Genomic DNA, 22,737 nt, shown 5'->3' on the forward strand with positions numbered 1-22,737 from the left:
GAACCGAGCCTCGAACCGGGGTCCTTAGGCTTCACAGGCAAGCACTTAACCGCTAAGCCATCTCTCCAGCCCAGAAATTCTATTCTTAACTGTATTAGCATGTGAAAACTTTTTTTCTTGCTTCCAATCTTGTTTATCTCTGTGTGTGCATGTGCATGTGTGGATGCTAGAGGACAACCTTGGGACTTGGTCCTCGCCTTCCACCTTGTTTGGGGCCGGGTTTTGCTCACTGCAGTGTGTGCTAGCAGCTAAACTGCGAGGTTTTCTCCTCTGTTCCCACCTCTCAGCCGTGTGAGGGTTCAGCTGCGTGCAGACTTTAAATGGGGGCTGGGAATCCAAACTTAGGTCATCAGCCTTGAGCAGCAAACACTTTTACCCACTAAGCCATTTCCCCAGCCCTGTGCTATCTTTATGAAAGACAGGCCATAGGTTTGCTTACACAGGATCACTTCACCCATGTGAGGAATACAGCCCTAGTACATTGCAATGGTTGTGGTAGCATTGGCTCTTACTTTACTCGGTGATAGGAATTTTTTAGCTCAGTTATAATCTTTGTGGGACCAACATCCTTTATGTGGCCTGCCCTGATAAAAGAGTGTGGCCCATAGTAATACTTTGTTTTCTTGGTATTGACAGCCTGGTGTTATGTGTCATAGACTTAATTCAGCTTAATGTGGCTTCAGGTTTTATAGAGAACATGTTAGTAATGAATGCTTGTCCCTGGGAGGAACTATAAGGCAGGTCAAAATCACCTAAAGCAGGTTGTAAAGTTCTAAAAAGCAAGATTGATTTTTTTTTTTTTTTTTTTTGTACAGGTAGATACTTATTTGTTTATTTCTGAGGCAAACCCAAGAGACTGGCTTTTTTTATGCACGTGCACAAAAGAGAGAGATTAAAGGAGACAGAGGGAGAATTTGCAGACCATGACCTCCAGCCACTGCAATTGAACTCCAAATGTATGCACCCTCTTGTGTACATATGTAACATTGCACACTTGCATCACTGGGTGTCTGGCTTACATGGGACCTGGAGAGTCGTACACGAGGACCAATTCCCTGACATCCTCTCAGCTCATTGTAGTGCTGGGTGGTGTGTGCTGGGTGTTGTAAAGCTGAACAGGAAGCAGTTCACTTTCAGAGAGTCCTTCTTGCTGTAAGGCACCAACTAGAACAAAGCGCAAGGGTGCCCTGTGAAGACACAGGTCACCGGTGTCCTAGAGCAGGATGGGAGGTTGAGTGCACACATGTGCTGGGCAGTACTGGGGGAAGTGTGCTTCTGGTCCCAGAACGCCTGTCAAAAATCCAGAGGGACACGTGTGGAGAGTGGTTTAGGGGAGATTTGGGGGATTTTTGAGGGAACTACTATAGGGAGAAGGAAGAACAGCAGGGAAGGGAACCTTCAAATGCAGTGACAGTTGCATGTGTTCCACACATATGCATGTGTATCCCACACACATATATACCTCCTTTCGCCCCCTCCCACAGTGTGCATGAAACTGTTTTATGCTATATATAATTTCCCACCTGAGTTATTCTGTCAAGGGACAAAATGTCGACTTTGGGGACATTTCAGATACCAGTTTTGGATTAGAGATATGCTGCATGATTATGTGTTGAGCTTGACTATGGTAAGATGTCACCTTTGGTTCGGGGCTGATTCTGCCTGGGGACAGCTGTCCTCAAGCATAAGGTAGATAGCCTGCTCATCAGGTGCCTGTAACCATGCAGGGAGAGCAGCTGACAAGTACCTGTCATGGAGGGAGGTGGGTGAGTTAGAAAGGTGACCACTGGTGGGTAGAAGGACACAACTTCAGGTCATGATGGAGCTTCTCTAGGCTTGGTTGCATCAGTATTCACAAGCAGAGCTTGAACAGAATCACGAAGCACGCGCTTCTTTGATGATTTTTAATGACTGACCCTTTGTTACACAGTATGGTGAAGATGTAATGTTTTTCAGAACATGTGTGTCCTTGACCTCCCAGTACCAAAGCTACGGGGTCAGTAGAATAATATTTTCACTTTTTAGTAGTACTTGATATTTTGGAAAATTTTTGGAAAGAACGTATGCATCTTGTTGCCTTCATGAACTATACTTTAGGTTTCTCAGTGAACTTTAAAATAATGGTTAAATATTAAAAATTGAGGACTGAGGAGATGGCTCAGCAGCTAAAGGCACTTGCTTGCAAGCTTACTGGCCTAAGTTTGACTCCACAGCACCCACTGAAAGCCAGAGACAAAGTGGCACCGTATCTTTAATCTCAATGTACCTATGGCAATGGGAGGTGCATCTCCAGGGCCACCTGGACTTATGCACAGAAAGAGGCACAAGCAAAAACAAGAGAGACCCTTTCTCAAGCACAGCAGGAGGAGAGGATAAACACCTGGAGTTGTCCTCAGCTACACGTGTGTGCCACGACACACACATACACATTCATACATAAGTACGCACTCCAGAATTTTTTTAAAAAATAAATTTTATCATTTGGAATCTGCATGTTGTGGACTTAAATATTGACTTTTTCTTTCTTTCTTTTACAGCTGTTTGGGGCAACTTTGTTAACATGAGGTAACTATTTTTAATCACTTGGGTGTATTATGGTTGGGTTTTACACAGTTGTCACTTGCATGCTATTGGTATGATAGGCTAGTTGGAGAATGTTAATGAAGTTGTTTTGCTGTTCACATATGTGAGTTGTTCACATTTCTTCTCCACATAGTTTCAGGCAGCTGATTTTGGAGTACTCACGGAAAGATGAAGTGTGCCACGTCATTGTATTGTTTGCCTTCCCCATTGTGTACTTAATAAATCACTTAGGGACATTTCTGGGCAGCCTGAGCGAGAACATGGGGCTTCTGCCCAGCCATTTCTGAAGGACGCTGTTGTAGAGAAGTCAGGGCTAGCACCTAGGCTCCAGGGAGCCAAATGCTGTTCAAATTCCCCTTATTTGAAATATTGGAGATCTTCTGAAGTGTGTAGATTTTAGATTCTTCCTTTTCTTTTGCATATTTTAGAATATATGGGTGTGTATAATGAAATTGTTTGGGGATGGCACCCGAGTATAAACACAGAACTCACTTGTTTCTCTTCCTTGTAGCAGAAGGTAATTGTTCATGGCATTTCTGGTGGGCCTGTGTTTTGACCACGACCTATCAAGTGAGGTCGGGTATGGAATGTGTATGTGGGTGCTCAGTCTTTCAGGTTGCAGGGTAATTTGGATTTTAGGTTTGGGGGTGTGGCTTTCCAGTCCTGCTTGTCCTGGGCTAAGGCTTGATGAACCTCTGGCTTAAGTGTGGTGGTTGTGCTGCTGCTCCTTCCCCCCTTTTTAAAACAAAATTGTTGTTTGGAGACAGTGTTACTGTGTAGCCTCGTGCCACCCTTCAGCTGGCCGTGTAGCCCATGATGCCTGTACTTGGGGTCCTCTTGCCTCAGCCTCTCAAGGGCTCGAGCTGCAGGCATGCACCACCATGCTTGTCTTTTAAATTTGTGCCGCAGAATCCTAGTATGAATGATCTCTCCCAGATTTAAAAATAGCCATTTTGGAAGCCAACAAGAACGTAATAAGCATTCACTGTCAAAGCAGATTTGGCCGCATTCCTGCAGCCTTCCAGTTAGACATCATTTGCTCCACTTTGTTACTTCTTGGTATGAGGAAATGAGAGCTTAACACTCCCATTTGTGATGGGGAAGGTGGCACTGCAGTTTTCATGCAGCTGCCCAAGGCCACGAAGCTAGGTTCCTGAGCCCCTGGGCAGGCAGCTTTTTCATGTGGAGTTGGGTTGGCAAGGTGGGTGGGGCCATCTTGATCTGCTTCCCACTGCTAATGTGCGTATCCTGACAAAGGTGGCTGTGTGTGGCTAGGTGGGTGCTCAGATCTCATTTTAAAACACCCTGTGTTTTGACTTGGAAAAACTCCATTTTGTGTTAAATCCCTGGGAAAGTCCAACAGAGAAACTTAGACTTCTACAGACATGCTTTCTGTTGCTCATTTAGAAAGCCAGGGTGGGTATAGCATGAACTGAGATCACTTTAGTTTGATATGAAACAATTAGCTGGGTAGAATAGCATGCTCATAATATGGATTTAAGGGGATTTCTTCCCAGTTGTCTTATTTTTCTCTGCTGTGCCCCCTGCTGGAGAATGCTGGCAGTGGTGATTGTTAGCAGGACAGGACAGAAAGATAGTCTTCCTACAGCTTCTGGATTGCATTGTGGTAATTGGTTCAGAAACATGATTTGAAATCACAAAGCCTTTCACTTGAGCTAAGTTTTGTAGCTTTCTTCTCAACAGGTCCATTCAGGAAAACGGGGAACTGAAAATTGAAAGCAAGATTGAAGAGGTTAGTCTCTTTCCTATGGTTTGTTCCATATGACAATGGGTACATTGTCAGTTTCACTTACCTTGCTAGTGCTGGCATCTTCAGTGGGGCAGCTTGATGCTGCTGTGTCATTCTGAAACTATCTCTGAAAAGCTGACCCCTTCAAGTTAAGGGGGAACTTCGTGCTTGTTATCTTGCAGACAACTCTGCTGCCTTTTGTCCTTTTTATAAAGGTTGTCGTATTACTACAGATTGTACCTTAAGTTGATTTAAAGATGGAGCAAGTACCAGCATCTACCATTTGAGCAGATGGAAAGAAAAATGAGCCCAAGCGGGATGCAACAACCTGAGACATAAAGAGCTTCCAGACACAGAACTGGGAGGGAGAGTCACATACCCACCTGAGACTAGCAACCCCTTGCTGTAAAATAATGGCCCATAGTTGAGAGAGAAGCAGATAGAAGCACAGGTCAGCTATACAGTGAAGGCAGTGGGAGGATGTAGGTGCTTATTTTGGGTTTGAAGCCAAACATAAGACTTATAGAAAGAAATGTGCAATGCCTCTCTTTCTGCATGCACTCGTGGTATGTGATGACTTACTGACGTAGGCCCAGTCACAGCCTGTAATGTATGTTCTGGAGCTGATAATAGCAAAAATGGCTGTTAAGATTTTTTCAGCCACACTTGGATATTCTTTGAACTTTTGTGAAGAGACGGGTGATGCCTATTGTGAACCTGAAACACCTCTTAAATTCCTTTTAGTTAGGTGGGAGAAGGGTGGGATTTCATCGACAGGCATCTGTGGAGTCAGACTTCTAGTGTGGGTGGGTATCTGCTTGATTGCAACATTGTATCACTTGTTACTCTTCAAAGGAAACTAAGAATTTATAAACTGTTCCTGCAGTGAATAACCCAGAACTCCATAGGAAATACCTGCAACTTCACTGAGGAGAGGGTCCTCAGTGGAATGGAGTCAGGGACAGGGGAAAAGTGGGTACCAACACACGATGTATCTATAAGAAATATGTTGTTAATAATCCTAATAATAATAAGAATAAAAAGAAATTAGAATGTTTGGCTTCATACCATGTGAACCTTAATCATTAGAATAGGGTGAAAGTGGTCAAAGACTGCCTGGCTTTTTAAAACTGATTTCTGTTATTATTCCAGATTGTTGAACCATTAAGAGAGAAAATCAGAGATTTGGAGAAAAGGTATGTACAGTTTTTTGTTAGGGCTTTAAGCAAATGTGGTGGCTATATGACAGGAAAGGTCAGTATTCAAAAGAGGCTCGTTTCAACTCATCTTATACATGAAAGTTATATATTAATTTCTGTACTATGAAAGGTATGAAGCTGTCTCAAAGCAGAACATTTCCATAGATATGTGAGTGCAGTGGATTGTTGCTGTTGTTAGTTTTTGTTCTTTTTGAGACAAAGTCTGTGTGTGCATCCCAACCTAGCCTGGAACTTACTGTATGTCTCTGCTGGCCTTCAACTCTCAGTAATGCTGCTTCAGCCTCCTGAATGCTGGGATTATAGGTATGTGCCACCACACTGCGTCCTGGAAGCAGTGTTTTTAAACTTTTTTTTTTGGTAGTTTGTCATTAAGGACTGTTTCTGTTAAATTTATTAATTTTTTTCCCAAAGTCTTGCTGAAGCCTGGCCACAGATCCTCAGTAAAAGGTCTTTGTAAAATCACCTTGATTTCTACATACTTATACATACATGTGTATGTGTGTGTGTATACACACACACACACACACATTATTATAATCTAAATAAATGTCCACCATTTTTTTTGAGGTAGGGTTTCACTGTAGCTCAATCAAAGCTTGAATTCATTATATATTCTCAGGGTGGCTTTGAACTCACAGCAATCCTCCTACCTCAGCCTCCTGAGTGCTGTAATTAAAGACATGTGCCACCATGCCCAGCTCACACAGACTTTTTGTTTCTTTTTTCCAGTTGAGTACGGTATCCCAATAGAGAATTGGAGGAACAATAATCTGAGTGTGTTGAGACCTTCTTTGTCCAAACTTTATGAATTCCTGAAACTTCCATATAGGCTGGGTAAAGCTCAGCCTTTTGCAGTTCTGGGTTGGTCTCATGACATACATTGTGTAGCCTAGTGGAATTCCACAGAAGTGAGTCATCTGGAGGGCATAAAACAAAGTACCATGAGGAAGCCCTGTCAAAACTGATGGGGATTGTGGTTTACATGTGGTATCCATGTGAAATATGTTGTTAATAACAACAACAACAACAACAACAATAATTAGCAGTAGTCGTCATCTAGGTTTAAAAAAACTGATGGGCAATCTGTGATGTGACATGCTTTGTCATTTATCTGCCTTTGTTCCTCAAGTACATGAAATTTCCAGATTTTAGTCCAAGTCATGTGGCTGGGAGTGAGTAATGGTGTGATAGAAGCTTCATGTGGACCAGATTCTAGCAAAATGTCTTCCTTGTCCCTCTGACTTAGGGGTTTCTCTGCTGAGCATGTGAACCTGACATACAAATATACTCCTAAATCAATGGAGTGTTGGGCTCGGGTATTTTTCCCGAGTCTTAGCTGACAGCTTTGTGTCATGAGCAATGCTTGAATCCTCAGAAATTTGCAGAGGAAAAACATAAGCCTTCATTAACTATTTTTTGCTTTGCTTGGGGTGAGTTTGGTGTCTGCATTCTATATGCCTTTGTCAAGTTCAAAACAAAAAGAGAAAAATGAAACAAAGGGCGTAAGGTTGGAGAAGATTCATTAAATGTGTTACTTTCTTTTCTTCATGTCCTCAGCTGAGCAGTCAGCAAACCTTTGCTTTTTGCTCTTATTAAGTGAGTATTGTTGTTTTAGAACTCCCAAGTAGAATGAAGCCGAGGCAGGGTGAACTTTGGGATGAGTGATGGGGCTTTTCTCAGCTCCCCACCCATTAACCTATCAGTTATTGTTTGTTCTTTAAATTTCTCTTACTAGGATTTTGTATGGAAATTATACTGGTAATATTTTCATTGGATGGGGGCCAGAAATCCTGCTTCTAATAATATTACATAATTTTAAAGACTTTAATTGAAGTTTTAAAAGTTATACATGGGAAGAAATGACCCATCACAGGATTAATTTTCTTTAGACAAGCTATTCATTAATTTATTCAAAAACCAATTAGATAATTTTTCTAAGGTGATAAAAAACAGCTTACAAAGAATGTCTCTCAATATAGGAATGATATGATTCCTTTTGATACTTATGTGATACTCTTCTGAGTTTTAACCTGAAAGAGCTACACAGGTAAGAACTGAGTGTTAGGGAATTTCATTAATGCATTTTTCTCACATTGTTGAAGTGCCTTGAAAAAGGGGGAAGGGCACACATTGTCTCTTGGGTATATGCACTGAATTTTCCTTGGAAGTAGCTCTGCGCTTCTAGCTGGTGAATGAGTAGCAAAGGAGCCTCTGTGTCCTTTTGTGAAATCCACGTGCAGAGAGGGCTAGGAAGGCTTTGTGCTGGAAATGGATACAGCTCTGAATTTTGCTTTTGCCATCTATGATGATAAAGATTAAAACGCCATCTGGATACTGGAAATAATGTTCTTTTGATGGGTTGTCACTTGGAGCAAACTGGCCTACATGGCTAGGCTCCTCCCTGGCGGGTAGATAGTACTGAAATGGTAGATAGTACTGAAATGGGACCAGGCCCGCTGGTTCCTCCCATGGGGTTGAGGAAGAAGGGATAAACGTCAGACAACTCAGAACCTCTCCTAGTCACTGGAGAAAAAACCACACTGAGTCGGGAGTCTTGTCAAAGCAGGAACTCACTTTATTGTTACAAGCAGTTGCCTGTATAATGTTGAGAACAAAGGCGTGGATTTTAGGAGAGGAGGGAGAGAAGTAAGGGCCAATAGTAAACCACACCTTTGAGATGATTGGTCCCATGTACACGTGGGAATTCCAACTCCTACGCGGAAGTAGCAGGCCCAAAGCCATCAGGCATAGCTGGCCCGAGGTAGATCACCAAACTTTAGCTAAGTTCAGGAAGTTCCACTAGGCCTCATGCCCAGGCCTCTCAAGACCCAACACTACAATGAAACAAAGAGGTTAACATTTATAAGATTGGAGCTGGGAAGATGGCTCAGTGTGTAAAGTATTTGCCATACAGGTGTGAGGACCTGAGTTCTGCTCACACTCAAGTAGCGTGTGTGTCTCTAATCCTGTTCTCCTGCAGTGAGATGGGAGGTTGGGACACGAGCATTCCTGGAAGCGTGTGGGCTCGATAGCCTGGCATACTCAGTGGCAGAACAATGAGAGACTGCTTCAAACAAAGTAGAAGGTAAAGACTGACATCAGCAGTATCCAGACACACACACACACGCATACTCATGCTAAGAAGAGAACGTGTGTGCAGACAGATTCCTAATCACACTGTAGCTCAGGTTGGCTTGAACTTCCACATCATGCGCCAGTTTTTTAGTGTTTTGATTTTATAGGCACTCTTGGTATGCCCAAGCTTTTGGTTCTGGACCCGTCTATGAAAAATACAGTGTATAACTTCCTTGTGTGAAATGGCAGAGTAGTGCATAGAACCTATGCACATCCCTCTTGCAGTTTAATCATCTCAGATTCATTCAGTGTACATGTTGTATAGGTAATACAACTATTGTTTAGGAAATAACAATAAGAAAATTCTATTTATTCAATACTGGTGCATTTTTAAAACATGTTTGATCTGCAGTTGGTTGAATTAGTAGCTAAGTGATAACTACTGTGCAGCAGTTTTTTGATTTCACCTCCATTTATTTTGCTTCCTTGGATAAATAGCAAGCAATGATAATACTATTTTATTTTTTTGTGTTGCTTGGGAAGAAACCAAGGGCCTGTTTCATGCAAGGCAAGTGTTCTCCCATTGAGCTGCACCCCAGCCCATTGAAAATGTAAAATTGCTGGTAAGAGTGCTTCCTATTTATATGGATGTCCTTCCTTCTAAATAGGCTAAAATCTGGAGTGTCATAAAATAAAGGATTAATTCAGGGAATGAGAAAAGATCCACAGTTTGTTTCCTTCTGCCTCTGTGTGCTTGTCTCACACACTCAGGTACATGGGAGACCTGTGCGGCAGTGAGTATGGAACGTGTGCTTAGTGAGGGGTTGATGGGTAAGTGGATGAGCCAGAACACTGGGAAGTTTTTTCATTATCTTTGGCCTTAAAAGAAGCCTCATGTCTCTCTACTGCCTAATACTGAGCACAGTGGGTTTCCATCCAGGTTCACCAGCCACTGAGCTCTGTCACTTGGCTGTGTCCTATTTAGCTACAAGAAGGCCAGCAGGTTCATCTTAGGTCTGCTTCACTGATGGGGTCTTGGGAGCCTTTGTGTCTCTGGGTATCTGGTTTGGTAGGAGTTGAATGTTCTATGTGTCTACCTCCTTCACCCTTGTGCTGGTACCAGGTTCACCAAGAAAGCAGTGCTCTTACTCATTTCCCTAATTATTCTTAGTTTCAGCTGGGACCCTTTTAAGGTATGATGGGCTGGTTCTCGCCTTAGAATCTGCATCCATCTGAAAAAGAGAAGCAAATTCTCCAATGGAGGATAAAGTTAGTGCATGACCCATATTCCCCAATGAGGAGGGTCCCTGCAGATGGGGGAGGACAGGGAGGAGGTTAACGATGGTACCAACTTTTCTGTATACATTGAGAACAAAACTTAAGTTAAAAAAAAAAAAAAGGCCAGCAGGTTGACATGAGTACTGGGGAGGACCCAGTGACTCTCTGTATGACACCACTTGCAGCTTTGTGTGCATAACTTCTCCAAGAAAGAAATGAGGATAGAAGAGAGCTGGAAAAGGTTAGCTTAGAACTTGGGTTGGTACAAATTAAAGAAAAAGCAGGAAATCCAATCCATTTTTTGTTGTTAAATGAAAGTCATCAGGTGTAGTGCTGAAAGTACTTTTCATTCCATTTTCCACACAGGCAGCTGTGTCTCTGCCTCAGTAGCATAGAAACCATTCACTATCGGGAGTGCTGTGTGGTGTTTGGATGACTTATGTACATCATGCACCCCTCAGATCTGCTTTACTTTTCTTTAGGTACATCTCCCATAAGAAAATTAATTTGCCCTTTCCTTTCTGATGTAAATAAAATGCCAAATTTCTTTTGAAGCTTCAGTCAGGGTTGTAGTTGTTCATAGGTTTCAGCCAACTATAGATGGGAAACATTTGAGAAAAGATAGCCTCTGTTCAGAGCACCAGCAGACTTTGTGTTGATTCTTTAAATGCTGTAGTATAGTAAGTGTTGACAGAACCTTCATGTTGTAGTATCAAGCTGTCTAGAGAATTCAGTGCACCTGGAGGATGCGCGGAGGTTTTATGCAAGTACTACTCCATTTTATACAAGAGACTTAGGAAGCCTCTAACTTTAATGTCCTCCGGGGTCTAGGAACCAACCCCAAGTGTACTGAGGGCTGCCTGCTTTCCAGGCTAATACCAGATGACCTTGGGTCTCTGTGTGCCTGATCCGCACTCCCTCCTGGGAGTCACTCGGGCACCCTGTGGCTGTGAGCCTCTCTGCGTCAGTTCCTCTCCATGCACAGCTTCCAGTGTACCTGCCACCTCACCTCCGTTACAGGGGAGAGGACGAACTCCTGGGCTGGGGCTGTAGCTCAGCAATACAGCACTTAGCTAGCAATTTTGCAGCCCTGAGTTAGAGCCTTCACCCTGCAAAAAGGAGAAAAGGTCTTAGGAGAGGAAGCAGGAGGGAGAGGGGGAAGAAAGAAGAGACTTGCATGGAGACCATGTAGGGTACATGTAGACCAGCTGAACTCGACAGTGCTGATCCCCGGTGCACAGGTGAAGGGGATGGAATGACCAGGCAAACAGTGTGTCTGTTCAGCTCTCTCAAGTCGTACAGCATACCCATCCATGCGTGCAGGCAGAGGCCTCTGTTCTCCGGTGACATTGAGAACATCCTTCATGTGCTGGCTGTGAGCAGCCTGTACCAGAGTCTGGGACTGAGATAGCTCCAGTGGTGGGGCTGCTGTATACCTGGACCAATGAGCATAGATGGTGGGGAGGGGATCTTGCTTAAGGGACATAGAGCTAACAGGGGAGGCCAGGGTTGTTATCCACATCCTCACTTGCCTTTCTGCATGCTTCTGGTTTTTTACTCCCTTATTTTATTTTGATTTATTTGAGAGAGAGAGGGAGAGAGAGACAGATCGACAGAATGGGTGTGTGAGGGACTCCAGCCACTGCATCTGGCTTATGTGGGTCTCTGGAAACTGAATCTGGGTCCTTTGGCCTTGCAGGCAAGGTGCATTAACTGCTAAGCTACCTCTCTTTCCCTGTTTAAAAAAAAATAGTTTATTTGTTTGCAGGCAGAGAGGGAAGGAGTAAGGGTGGGAAAAAGGAAGGGGGGGGGAGAGAGGGAAGGAAGGAAGATGGGATGGTCAGGGCCTCTTGCCACTACAAATGAACTACAGATGCATGTGCCACTTGGTGCATCTGACATTACATGGATACTGGGATACCAAAGTGGGGTTGTCAACCTCTGCAAGAAAGCACCTTAAACAGAGCCATCTCTCTAGTCTCCTCCTGTTTTTATAGTAGTTGTTCATAGGGAAGTTCTTCTGCACTTTAGAAGGAAGCTCTCTGCTGCTGTTTTAGCTGCTTGTCTGCTTTCAGTGGCTGGGGTCCAGGTTCACGGGCTTTTATGTTTTGTTCAGTGCTCTCTCTAGGGACAGGGACTTTCAGGCAGACCCAGCACCTCCCATTAAAGTAATAGATACAACCCTATTCACACCCATTTCACTTTTCCTTCTGGCTGTATCCTTTAAGAGTGAGTGATTCAGACCTGAGTTTATCTTCTTTCTTTTTAAAAATTTATTTCTTTACAGTGAGGGGGAAGGCAGGCAAGCAGATATATAGAGAGAATGGGCACATCAGGGCCTTCAGCCACTGCAGACTAATTCCAGGTACATGTGCCACTGTGCATATGGCTTATGTGGGTATTGGGAAATCAAACTTGGATCCTTAGGCTTCTCAGGCAAGCGCCTTAACCACTAAACGATCTGTCAAGTGCAGTTTTTTTTCTTTCCATGGGTGTTTTCTATGATGGTTATATTGCTCTGCTCCTGGAATATCAGAGTGTTTTGTGGAATCATGGAGTCTGGTGAAGCAGGAAGAGGGCATTAAATGATAAGATGAGACATCAGGTAACATCAGAGCAGACCTGGAGAGCTAGAAAGGGCTGCTGCCGGGCACTGCTCAGGCTGCTCTGGTCAGAACAGGGCTGCAGGAACTGCAGAGCAGTAGACGCTTTTCCTCCTTGCAGGGCAGTTTCACACATGGGGCCTGTGACTGCACACAGCTACTCTGCTCCATCTGGACTATGATATAGCACCTCCACATGTTGCCTATTTTATTCCCCCTATGGAAGAGGAAGGAGAGGCAGCCATGCCCTGGTGGCAAATGGCAAAACTACCCCACTGGAGATGTTTGCTTTTGGGCTTTCTTTTTGTAGAAATTATCTTTTCAAACAGACCATCATCTTTTCAATATAGTAGAAGGGATTAAAGCTTTTTCTTCAACACTCATAGGACTAATTTCCATCCAGATAGTGATCTGGAACTTTTTGCTGTATGTTTTTCTCCTCAGTCATTGTCCACACCACTCTGAAGAGTCCAAGGAATATGCAGACATAGGCCAGGCTCATCTCCAACATGTGGAGGGGGACTGTCCACCATGGGACAGAGCCCTGTGCTCCTCTTTGTCACTTGAACAGATCCTAGGAAGAGTGGCTTCTGGCCTGGTGCACCCATGGTGGACTGACTTTTCTTTTTAATCTCTTCATGTTCTATAGCTTCACCCAGAAGTATCCACCAGTAAAGTTCTTATCAGAAAAGGATCGCAAAAGAATTTTGGTAAGTTTGCAATGTGATTGATGTTTGTAATATTAAAATGCTTGCTTTCTTAGTTGAGAGATAATTACATGCTATCAAAGCCAACCTCCTTAACTATTCATTTCAATAGGTTATAGTATTTCTGCATTATGTTAATGGTGCCACGTACTGAAATGTAACCCCACAACTCATTAATAGTGATTTTCCCTTCTCCCAGCTTCTAGCATCCACTTAAACAGTTTTCTTCCTATGTCTGTGGATTTTCCCCTTCTGAATATGTCATGTGGATGAATGATACAATATGCCATCCTTTGTGTATGGTTTTCTTACATTATGCATAGTATTTCTAATGTCCATCCACATTGTAGCTCAAATCCTTTTCATTGAATGGGCATATTCCATTTTGTTCATTTATTTCTCAGTTGATTGGCATTTGGGGTGTTTGTACTTTGCAGCTGTTGTGAGTGATGCTGTTGTGAGCAAAGGTATGTACATTTTTTGCATAGATGGTAGAGTCTTTGGTGTAAACCTGGGAATAAAAGGAATCCATATTGAAAAGACTGTAATAGCAGGTGACATGATCTTGTATGTAGAAAAACGAAGAGAATCCCCTCAATAGAAGTATTTGCTTCACAAATATTTACTCCTGTTTTGTGAATTGTCCTTTGACTTTCTTTGTTCCTCCATCCTCCTGCCGCTGGTGCTGCTGCAACATGGTCTCACTAGCCTAGGCTGCCCTTGGACTTTGTTGACTTAGGGGCCTTCTAGCTCAGCCTTCCCAGTGCAGTGCTGAGATTAAAGGTGTGCGCCACCACACCCACCTCCCTTTCACTTTCTTGATAGTGTTTGAAGCCTAAGCATTTTCAATGTTGATGAAGTTGGTTTTTATCTTTATTGTTCATGGTTTCGTGTTATATTTCAGAAATCATTGCCTAAAGTCAAGAAGATTTGCCATATCTTTTCCTAGGTGTTTCCTAGATTGAGTTCTTAGATTCAGGTCTGTGTTCTATTTTGATTAAGTTACTGAATACAGTGTTAGATGAACGCCCTTCCTTCCTACCCTTTTAATAGCTGTATTAGTCAGGGTTCTCTAGAGGAACAGAATTACTAGAATGAATTATTTTATAAAGGGAATTTATTGGATTAGCTTACAGTAGTCCAATAGCAGTTGCAGGCCTGAGAATCACCGGACCTGGTAGCTGCTCAGTCCACGTGGCCAGATGCCTCAGCAGTCCCGACCGGCACTGCAGATGGTGCCGGAAAGCCTGGAGGCTTCCTGAGGAGCCGCTGGATTTTGATCCACGTGGGTCTTCAGTTGATGTTGGTCTTTAGTCTGTACTGATCTTCAGTCCACACTAGAAAGTAGGGAGCAGCTCCGGCAGCCAAGTGGAAGGAAGGAAGGAAAAGGGAACTCTTCTACCCAGAGCTTCCTTATATCAAGTCCCTCTCTGAGCGGGGCCGCCCACTCTGGGGGAAGGGCTCACCCTGGGAGAAAGACCTCCTCCTTTAGTTGATCCTTCTTAGAAGCAGCCTGTGGATTACTAAACAGATCAAGTTGACAACACCTTAACTATCACAATAGCCTACTGAATTGTCCTAGTATTCTTGTTAGAAATCACTTAATTGTGAACAGAAGTTTGTATTTCTAGACGGTCAAGTCCACTGATTTACATAGTTGTCCTCTGTTAGTGCTCGCAGTCTTGATGACTGCAGCCTGTGGGAAGTTTTGAAGTTAGGCAGTGTTAGTCTTCAGTTTTGTTCTTTTTCTGAAAAGATACTTTTGTCTACTCTGTATCTCTTGCAATTCTTTAAAAGTTCTCCACAGAAGCTGCCTATGATTCTGATGGAGACTGCTGAATCTGTAAATCACTTTGGACCATTTTCCTGTCCTTACAGTGTCCACGTCTATGGTCCTTGAACATGCGATCATAGGATGTCTTTGTATTGTTCTAGGTCTTGTGTTTCTTTCAACCTTTTTTGTAGTTCTCAGAACTCTAGTAGAACAGTTCATTCTTCTAGTCTTTATGTTGTCATTTGTTAGGTTGAGCACAAAATCTGAAGATTTGCAGTTGCCCTTTTTGGCTTTGTGTTGCTATAGCAAAATACCACAGAATGGGGAATAAAGATCTGAAATGTACTTACTTTTTGTACTGGAGACTGGGACTTGGAGACAGTCTCCAGTACCATATGGCAAGGTTCTTACTGCATCATATAGTAGAAGGACAGGTAATAGAACACAGGGAACAAACTCTTCCTATTGTAAGGAGCCCACAGTAGTGACGTAACTCCATTCTTGTGGCCAATCATGGGCAGCCCAGTTACCTCCTCTTAGACTCAGCCTCCCATCATTGCTGCACTACATATTTCTAACACGTGAACTTGCAGGGGGTGGGAATGCAAACTGCAGGAACACTAATAGGTAACACTGTACCGTCATGCCGCAGTTTTGTTACTTTTCTGTGCGGTGACCTTCCTGTCATTGCCAAGTGCACAGCCCTTCCACCTTATAGGTTCAACATATTTAAGATACATTTGGTGCCCAAGTCTGGCAAATTGTTGCTAAACTTAAAGCCTTTTAAATACCTGTTGAAGCCTTAGGACAAAGAAGAGATTTGTTTGGAAATATATTCTGCTTATTCATTTGCTAGACAACATGAGTTAGAACTCTGACCTTGAACTAGATCATTGAGCTGCTTGAGCTTCCCGCAAGAGCAAAAGCACAAGCACGTTAAGCTGAACTTCTAAATTCAAAGCCATGCAGAGCTAGTCCATGCTAGTGGAAGAGGTCTTGTGTCTTTTCTTCTCCTGTCTCACTATCTAAACAATAGGCTCAGTAATGAATCTGCTCAAGGAAGCTTTACTAGTTTTGACTCTGTTTTAGACACTTGACTCATGGCCAAAATTGATGAATGAAAAACTTATAGCTGTCTAGCTATGTTACATAAATCCTTAAGTATTTCTACTAGAAAGGAATTAAAGAGGAAAAAAAGATTCCTCCGCATTGTAGTCAACGTTAAGTAAGATACTTCCAAGAATTTTATGTCATTACTTAAGCATCAAAATGTAAGAAGTGGTCATTTATAACTTAATGTACTGAATTTATCTTAACTTGGACTATCAAATATTTTAGGTGCAGAGATATTATTAGAGTGCCACAAAATCTTATTTAAAAACATTTGTATACTGATATATGGAAGTACATTAAAAAGGAGAATTTTTTTTTCAAAATTAGCAGGTTTTTTTTTCTGATTTAAAAACCATGGAAATCTTGGGAAAATATAAGAGTAATGTTAAAATAAAATGAAGTTTTGCCTGGCCTAGTCACACAAGTCTACACTCCTAGCTCCCAGGAGGCTGAGGCAGGATGGAAGAAGTTCAAGGCTATATAGAGTGAGCTAAAGCACAGGCTGGGCAACTTAGCAAGATCTAAAACCTACCAATGCAGAAATACAGAGGCTACGGAGGACTCAGTGTTAAACCAGACTGCTGGCAGACCAGCCAAGGTTCAGGGATTGTTTCAGAAGAGGAGGTGAGAGCCATAGGGTAGGCAGAAATACCACGAGGCACAGCTGCCCCCCTCGCCACAAACACAGAGTCTGACTGAGGTCCTCATTGCCCTGCAGTGAACTCCAATAACCCCACTGAGAAGGACCTTCAGGGAAATGGTGGGGGAAGAGGGGATACAAGACTATAACCTGTATAAAAAATAAAAGCTAAAATGAAAAATTAGGGAGTACACAAAAGGCTGGGGATATAATGCTCAGTGGAAGAGCACTTGCTTAGCATGAATGAGGCCCCGGTTCAGTATTCAGTACTTCCAAAAAAGTAAAGAGATGCTCATCCCATGAGTTAAGTACAAGTATTACATCACATTTACAATTCAAGTATTTTTCCAGAAAATTCTTTTTCATAGTAATTGGATTGTATACAGATATAATAAGGTGCTGTACCAAAAATGGCTGAAGATAAACATTTTATAAAGAAGAAAGTGTTTAGTCAGCTCATAGTTTGGGAGGCTGCTCATTTGATTGGCTTTATTGAGGTTCTGTTGGAGGACATTCAGTAGGAGCATGCGAGGGCAAGAGAGAACACTTGGCAAGGCAGGAGGTCAGAGAGTAGAAAGAGGCCTTACATATTGATGATGACCTTCCTGAGAACTAAGCAGCATCGTTGTACTGCACTGAACCCTTCCAAAGGCAGCACCCTCAGTGACCCCATGTTTAGCACTAAAAGGCTCCACTGTCTCCCAGCATCACCACACGAACCCAGTGTTCCAGCACTTTGCCACCTCAGGGATTGAGTTTCTAGTCCATGGATCCTTGGGGACAAACCACATCCAAGCAGCAGCAGGAGTGCTAATGGTATCTGGATGCAGTGGTAGCTAGTGAAGGCAGCATGTGACTAGGAAGATTATGGTCTGTCATAGCTTGTGAGTGACCTGAGGGTCTACATCAAAAGCTCAACTTGTTTGGTTTATCCCTAAAGCAAAAGGAGTTTAGAAAATGGTGTTCACAGCTGGTCAGCACTGACAAGCGTCAGGACTTGGACTCTCGGGTGCTGTATTTGGAACCATTATGTCAGGATTTTCATCAGAGAATGTGTAAATGTCTACTAGGTAGTTGGTGACTGATTCTCCTTAATGTCTGCCTAACGTCGCCATGGTCTTCCTCAGGGACTTTGCCCTCTCTGTCCTGTGGTAAGCACTACATGCTCTGTGAGATTTGCTTCATGGAGGATGAAACATTTTAAAACTATAGACCTTGGGGTTTGTGTACTTTGTGTTTTGGGTAAAGAAACCTGGTACTTTCTTCCTGCACATTCCTTCAAGTTGAAGCAAGTAGGTGAAAAGGTGAAAGATAGAATTTTACTAACTTGCTTGGGCTGGCCCTGAATTCGCCATCTTCTGTCTCTGTCTACCAAGGTTACAGGGGAGCAAGAACATTAGTGAAGGAAGTCAAGGTGGAGACAAAGAGCGACCTGTGACTCACTGCACTTGTCTGTCTGCAGAACCTGTTCTCAGCTCTCCTGCCACCCGTACTCTCCCGCTAAAGAAGTGATTTTGTGCTCAGCCCTTTCTAATGCTACCAATTACTTGGAATAAAATATTTTTATCCATTTTTAGAACATTTTAAGAACATAACTGACACTGCACATCTGTGATGGTTTAAGGTTGAGGAAGCATCCTGGCCCATGTGCTGCTCCGGTTGCTTTTGGCTGGACTGTGGGCGCCACATGGTGCTTGCCTTTGCATTCCCACTTGGACATGAACCAGTAGTGGTGCATAACTTTGTGTTGTGGTCCACAGGTAGCATCTGTTGCTTATTTGTTCTTATAATTTCTAAATTACTAGTTTTAATGGAATTGTTAGTCCAGTTTTAGTTTCACTATTTTTTGGTAGTTTATTAAATCCCTGCACTTTGATGATCACTTTGTTTTTTATAAAGCAATTTGAAACATTTGCAGTAGCAGTTTAGAACTGTGTTCACTTGTCCCTTGTCATCTCTGAGGACTGGTTCCAGGACTCCTGTGGATAACAAAATCTGAGGATGCAGCAGTCTCTTACATAAATGGGCATGATATGTGCAGAAGACCTGTGCACACCCTCCTCTGCACTTTATGTTGTCAGACCTATGTACAATGTAAAGTCTATGTAAATTCATTGTATTGCATAGGAAATTATGCCAAGAAACATCTGTGTATATTCAATTCAGGTGCAACCATTGCAAAGCTCACTATGTTTTAAACTTACTGTCACTTGAATCGGTGATGTGGGCTCCTGAGGTATGAGGAGCAGCCTACGGGACAGTCCGTGTGTCATCTATGAAACAACTTTTAACAAACATTTATTTATTTGCATGTCCCCTCCTCTATGGGTGCAGATACAACAAGGCCTCTTGCCACTGCAGATTAATGACAGGTGCGTGTGCCACTTTTTGATTCTTGCTTATGTGGGTGGCTTAGGAATTGAACATGGGCCAACGGGCTTTGCACTCAAGCACTTTAACAGCTGGCTGAGCCATCTCTTTTCTGTCTTCCTTCATGTGCTTCCAAGTATATTTCTCCATGTCATCTGTTATCACTGTTCTCATGGACTTTTCCCCCTTTATGTTGACAGCTTCCATACTTATAGACAATAAACCATGATAATTCCCTCCCCTCCCTCACTTTTCCTTTCACAAATCTACACTCCATAATATTCTCTCCCTCTCTCCATTAATCTCTCTTCTATGTTGTTGTCATCATCATATTATTATGAGGGTCTTATGAAGGTATTGCTAGGCACTGTGAAGTCATGGATATCAAAGAACAATTTCTGTTAGGTTGATTGCATTGTAAACAGTCCTACCCTTCCTTTGGCTCTACCATTCTTTCTGCCACCTCTTCTATAATGGACCCTGAACCTTGGGAGGTGTGATAGAGATGTTTCAGTGCTAAACATTGCTCCATCACGTCTTTCTCGGTGCTATGGTGTTTTGGGTCACCCCAGTGGTCAACACCATCTGAAAAGAGAAACTTCTCTAACCAAAAATGAGAGTAATATTAATATATGGGTATGAACATTAAATAAAGTGCTTACAGAGCAGTTTGGTGAGAATAATATATGCATTCAGCCAGACAAGAGCAGGCATTATATGCGTAATGCTCATGACCTCCCCCACCATAGGCTTTTGATTAGATTTTCAGTACCAGGCATGTATTCCATGCTATCTAGCGGGTCTCCAGTCCAACTAGAGAGCAGTTGTTTTCCCGCATAACAGACGTGCCACTATTGCATCCATTGGCTCATTTGGCCTGGTGGCCAAACTTGAGTCTTCCAATGTCCACTGTTTTCACCACTGATGGCTTCTGTGTCCCATAAGGCTGCATGCAATGCAGCTTTTTCCAGCTTTCAGTTGGGTGGTCTGCAGGGAGAAGGTTTTCAACTCAGCCCCAGTTTGATTTCTCAGTGACCTTGCAGCCCAGGTATGTGGAGTCTTTGACAGTAGGGTCTTATCATCTCCTCCTGGTGGGAAACCAAGAGCCTTGGCAATAGCCTGTAATGTTTTGGGGGCATCAGGTATGTCCCTGGCCAACAACTCACAATAAGGTATCCCATCCCTGGCACTGAAATTTTTCTAGTAACAGTCTATGACTTTTGGGTGTGCCATTATGCAAAAAAATAGGTTATCCTGTGGCTTATTCATAATATCTTGAATATTGATTAACCCTCCCTCCACACTCTTTTTACTCAATCTCTTCTCCTGACCTTGCTTAGGCAATTCCACCTGCAGTAATCTATCCATCTACTTAAATATATACAGTACCATCCTCTTAAGTCCACTCCTCCCCTCCCTCCCTTACAGCCCTTTCCTAGCTTACTGGCCTCTGCTACTGATTTTTACTCCCAACTCACACACAAGTCTGAACATTTGCATCTACGATCCACATCTGAGAGAAAATATGTGATGTTTGGCTTTCTAGGCCTGGGTTACTTCATTTAGTATAATCTTTTCCAGATCCATCCATTTCCCTGCAAATTTCATTTTTCTTAATTGCTGGGTAGAACTACACTGTGTAAATGTACCGCATCTTCAGTATCCATTCATAAGTTGAGGGACATCTAGGCTGGTTCCATTTCCTAGCTACAGTGAATAGAATGGAAATAAACATGGTTGTGCAAGTATCTCTAAGGTAGTGAGAAGAGTCATTAGGATATATTTCTAGTAGTGCTATTGCTGGATAATATGGTAAATATATTTTTAGCTGTCTCAGAAAAGTCCACACTGATTTCCACAATGGTTATACCAGATTACATTCCCCCCAGCAGTGTAGAAGGGTTCCTCTTTTTCTGCATCTCGCCAACATTTATTATCATTTGTTTCCTTGATGATAGTCATTCTGACAGGAGTGATGGAATCTCAAGGTAGATTTAGTTTGCATTTCCCTTATGGCTAAGGATGAAGAACCTGTTTTTAGATGTTTATAAGCCATCTGTATTTCTTCTTAATTCCATGGTCCATTTTTTAATTGGGTTATTTGAGTTCTTATTATTTAGTTTTCTGAGTTCTTTGTTTATTCTGGATATTAATCCTCTGTCAGATATGTAGCTGGCAAAGATTATCTCCCATTCTGTAGGTTGCCTCTTTGCTTTATTCACTGTCCTTTGCTGTACAAAAACTTTGCAGTTTCATGAGGTCTGTTGGTTGATGAGTGGGTTTTGTCCTGAACAACTGGAGGTATATTCAAAACATCATTGTCTATACCAATATTTTGAAGGGTTTTCCTTACTTTTTCCTCTAGCAGTTTTAGAGATTCAGGTCTGATATTAAGGTCCCTGATCCATTTGGCCTTTATTCTTATGCATGGAGAGAGATAAGGATCTAGTTTCATCCTTCTACATATATATATCCAGTTTTGCCAGCCATTTGTTAAAGAGGATGTCTTTTCTCCAATGCATGTTTTTGGATTTTTGTCAAAAATGAAATGGCTGTAACAGTTTGAATCTACATCCTGGTCCTCTATTATATTCCATTGATCTATGTGTCTGCCTTTGTGCCAGTACCATGCTGTTTTTGTTACTATGGCTCTGTAGTATAGCTTAAAATTGGCTATGCTGATATCACCAGCCTTATTTTTGCTGCTAAAAATTGTTTTGGATATTCCAGGATTTTTGTGCTTCCAAATGGATTTTAGGACTTTTTTTTTTCTATTTCCATGAAGAATGCCATTGTAATTTTAGTGGGAATTGCATTAAATGTGTGGATTGCTTTTAGTAAAATTGACATTTCCCCAATATTGGTTCTTCCAATCCAAGAACATGGGATATCTTTTCATTTCCTGATGTCTTTTGCAATACCTCACTTGAGTGTTTTAATGTTTTCTTTGTGTAGATCCTTCACTTACTTGGTTAGATTTGTTCCAAGGTACTTTTTTTTGAGGCAGTTGTGAATGGGAGAGATCCCCAGATTTCATCCTTCGCATATTTGTTGTCAGTATATAGAAAAGCTGCTGATTTCTGTGTATTTATTTTGTATCCTGCTACATTGCTAAAAATGTTTTTTAACAGCTCTGACAGTTTGCTGGTATTTAGGGTCCTTTATGTATAGAATCATATTATCTGCAAATAATAATAATTTGATCTCTTCCTTTATGATTTGTGTCCCTCTTATGAGTATCTCTTCCCTTATTGTTATAGCTAAGACTTCCAATACTGTATTAAATAAGAGTGAGGTTAGTAGACACCCTTATCTTGTTCCTGATTTTAGTGGAAAAGCTTCAAGTTTTTCCCCATGTAGTATTATGTTGGCTGTAGGTCATAAATAGGCTTTATTATGTTGAGATATGTTCCTCCTATTCCCAGTTTCTATAGGACTTTTACCATGAAGGGATATTGGATTTTGTCAAATGCCTTTTCTGCATCTATTGAGATGATCATGTGTTATTTTTTGTTCTTCAGCCCATATATATTGTGTATTATCATCATCAATTTGTGTATGTTGAATCATTCCTGCATATCTGGGATGAAGCCTACTTGGTCTAGGTGAATGACCTTTTTGATA

General features: G+C 42.2%; 1 protein-coding gene and 1 non-coding gene across 4 annotated transcripts in view; one reads left to right on the forward strand and one right to left on the reverse strand.

Annotated features, from left to right (window-relative positions):
• Uxs1 (UDP-glucuronate decarboxylase 1) overlaps positions 1-22,737 on the forward strand; it is a 93,466-nt gene that overhangs the window by 18,684 nt on the left and 52,045 nt on the right. The window contains exons 2-5 of one of the 3 annotated variants that reach the window (XM_004651794.2): positions 2,538-2,565; positions 4,273-4,336; positions 5,486-5,529; positions 13,159-13,219. In XM_004651794.2, the coding sequence (XP_004651851.1) occupies positions 2,538-2,565; positions 4,273-4,336; positions 5,486-5,529; positions 13,159-13,219 (197 nt within the window). Of the gene's footprint in view, positions 1-2,537; positions 2,566-4,272; positions 4,337-5,485; positions 5,530-8,618; positions 8,639-13,158; positions 13,220-22,737 lie in introns of those variants that run through there. The other 2 variants (XM_004651795.2, XM_045147287.1) reach the window with 2 other exon arrangements.
• Positions 12,925-13,122, reverse strand: LOC123460490. The gene has a single exon (XR_006637041.1). It is a non-coding gene; the product is annotated as a small nucleolar RNA SNORA73 family (small nucleolar RNA).

This window comes from Jaculus jaculus, chromosome 4, assembly GCF_020740685.1.
Source record: "Jaculus jaculus isolate mJacJac1 chromosome 4, mJacJac1.mat.Y.cur, whole genome shotgun sequence".
NCBI lineage: Eukaryota > Metazoa > Chordata > Mammalia > Rodentia > Dipodidae > Jaculus > Jaculus jaculus.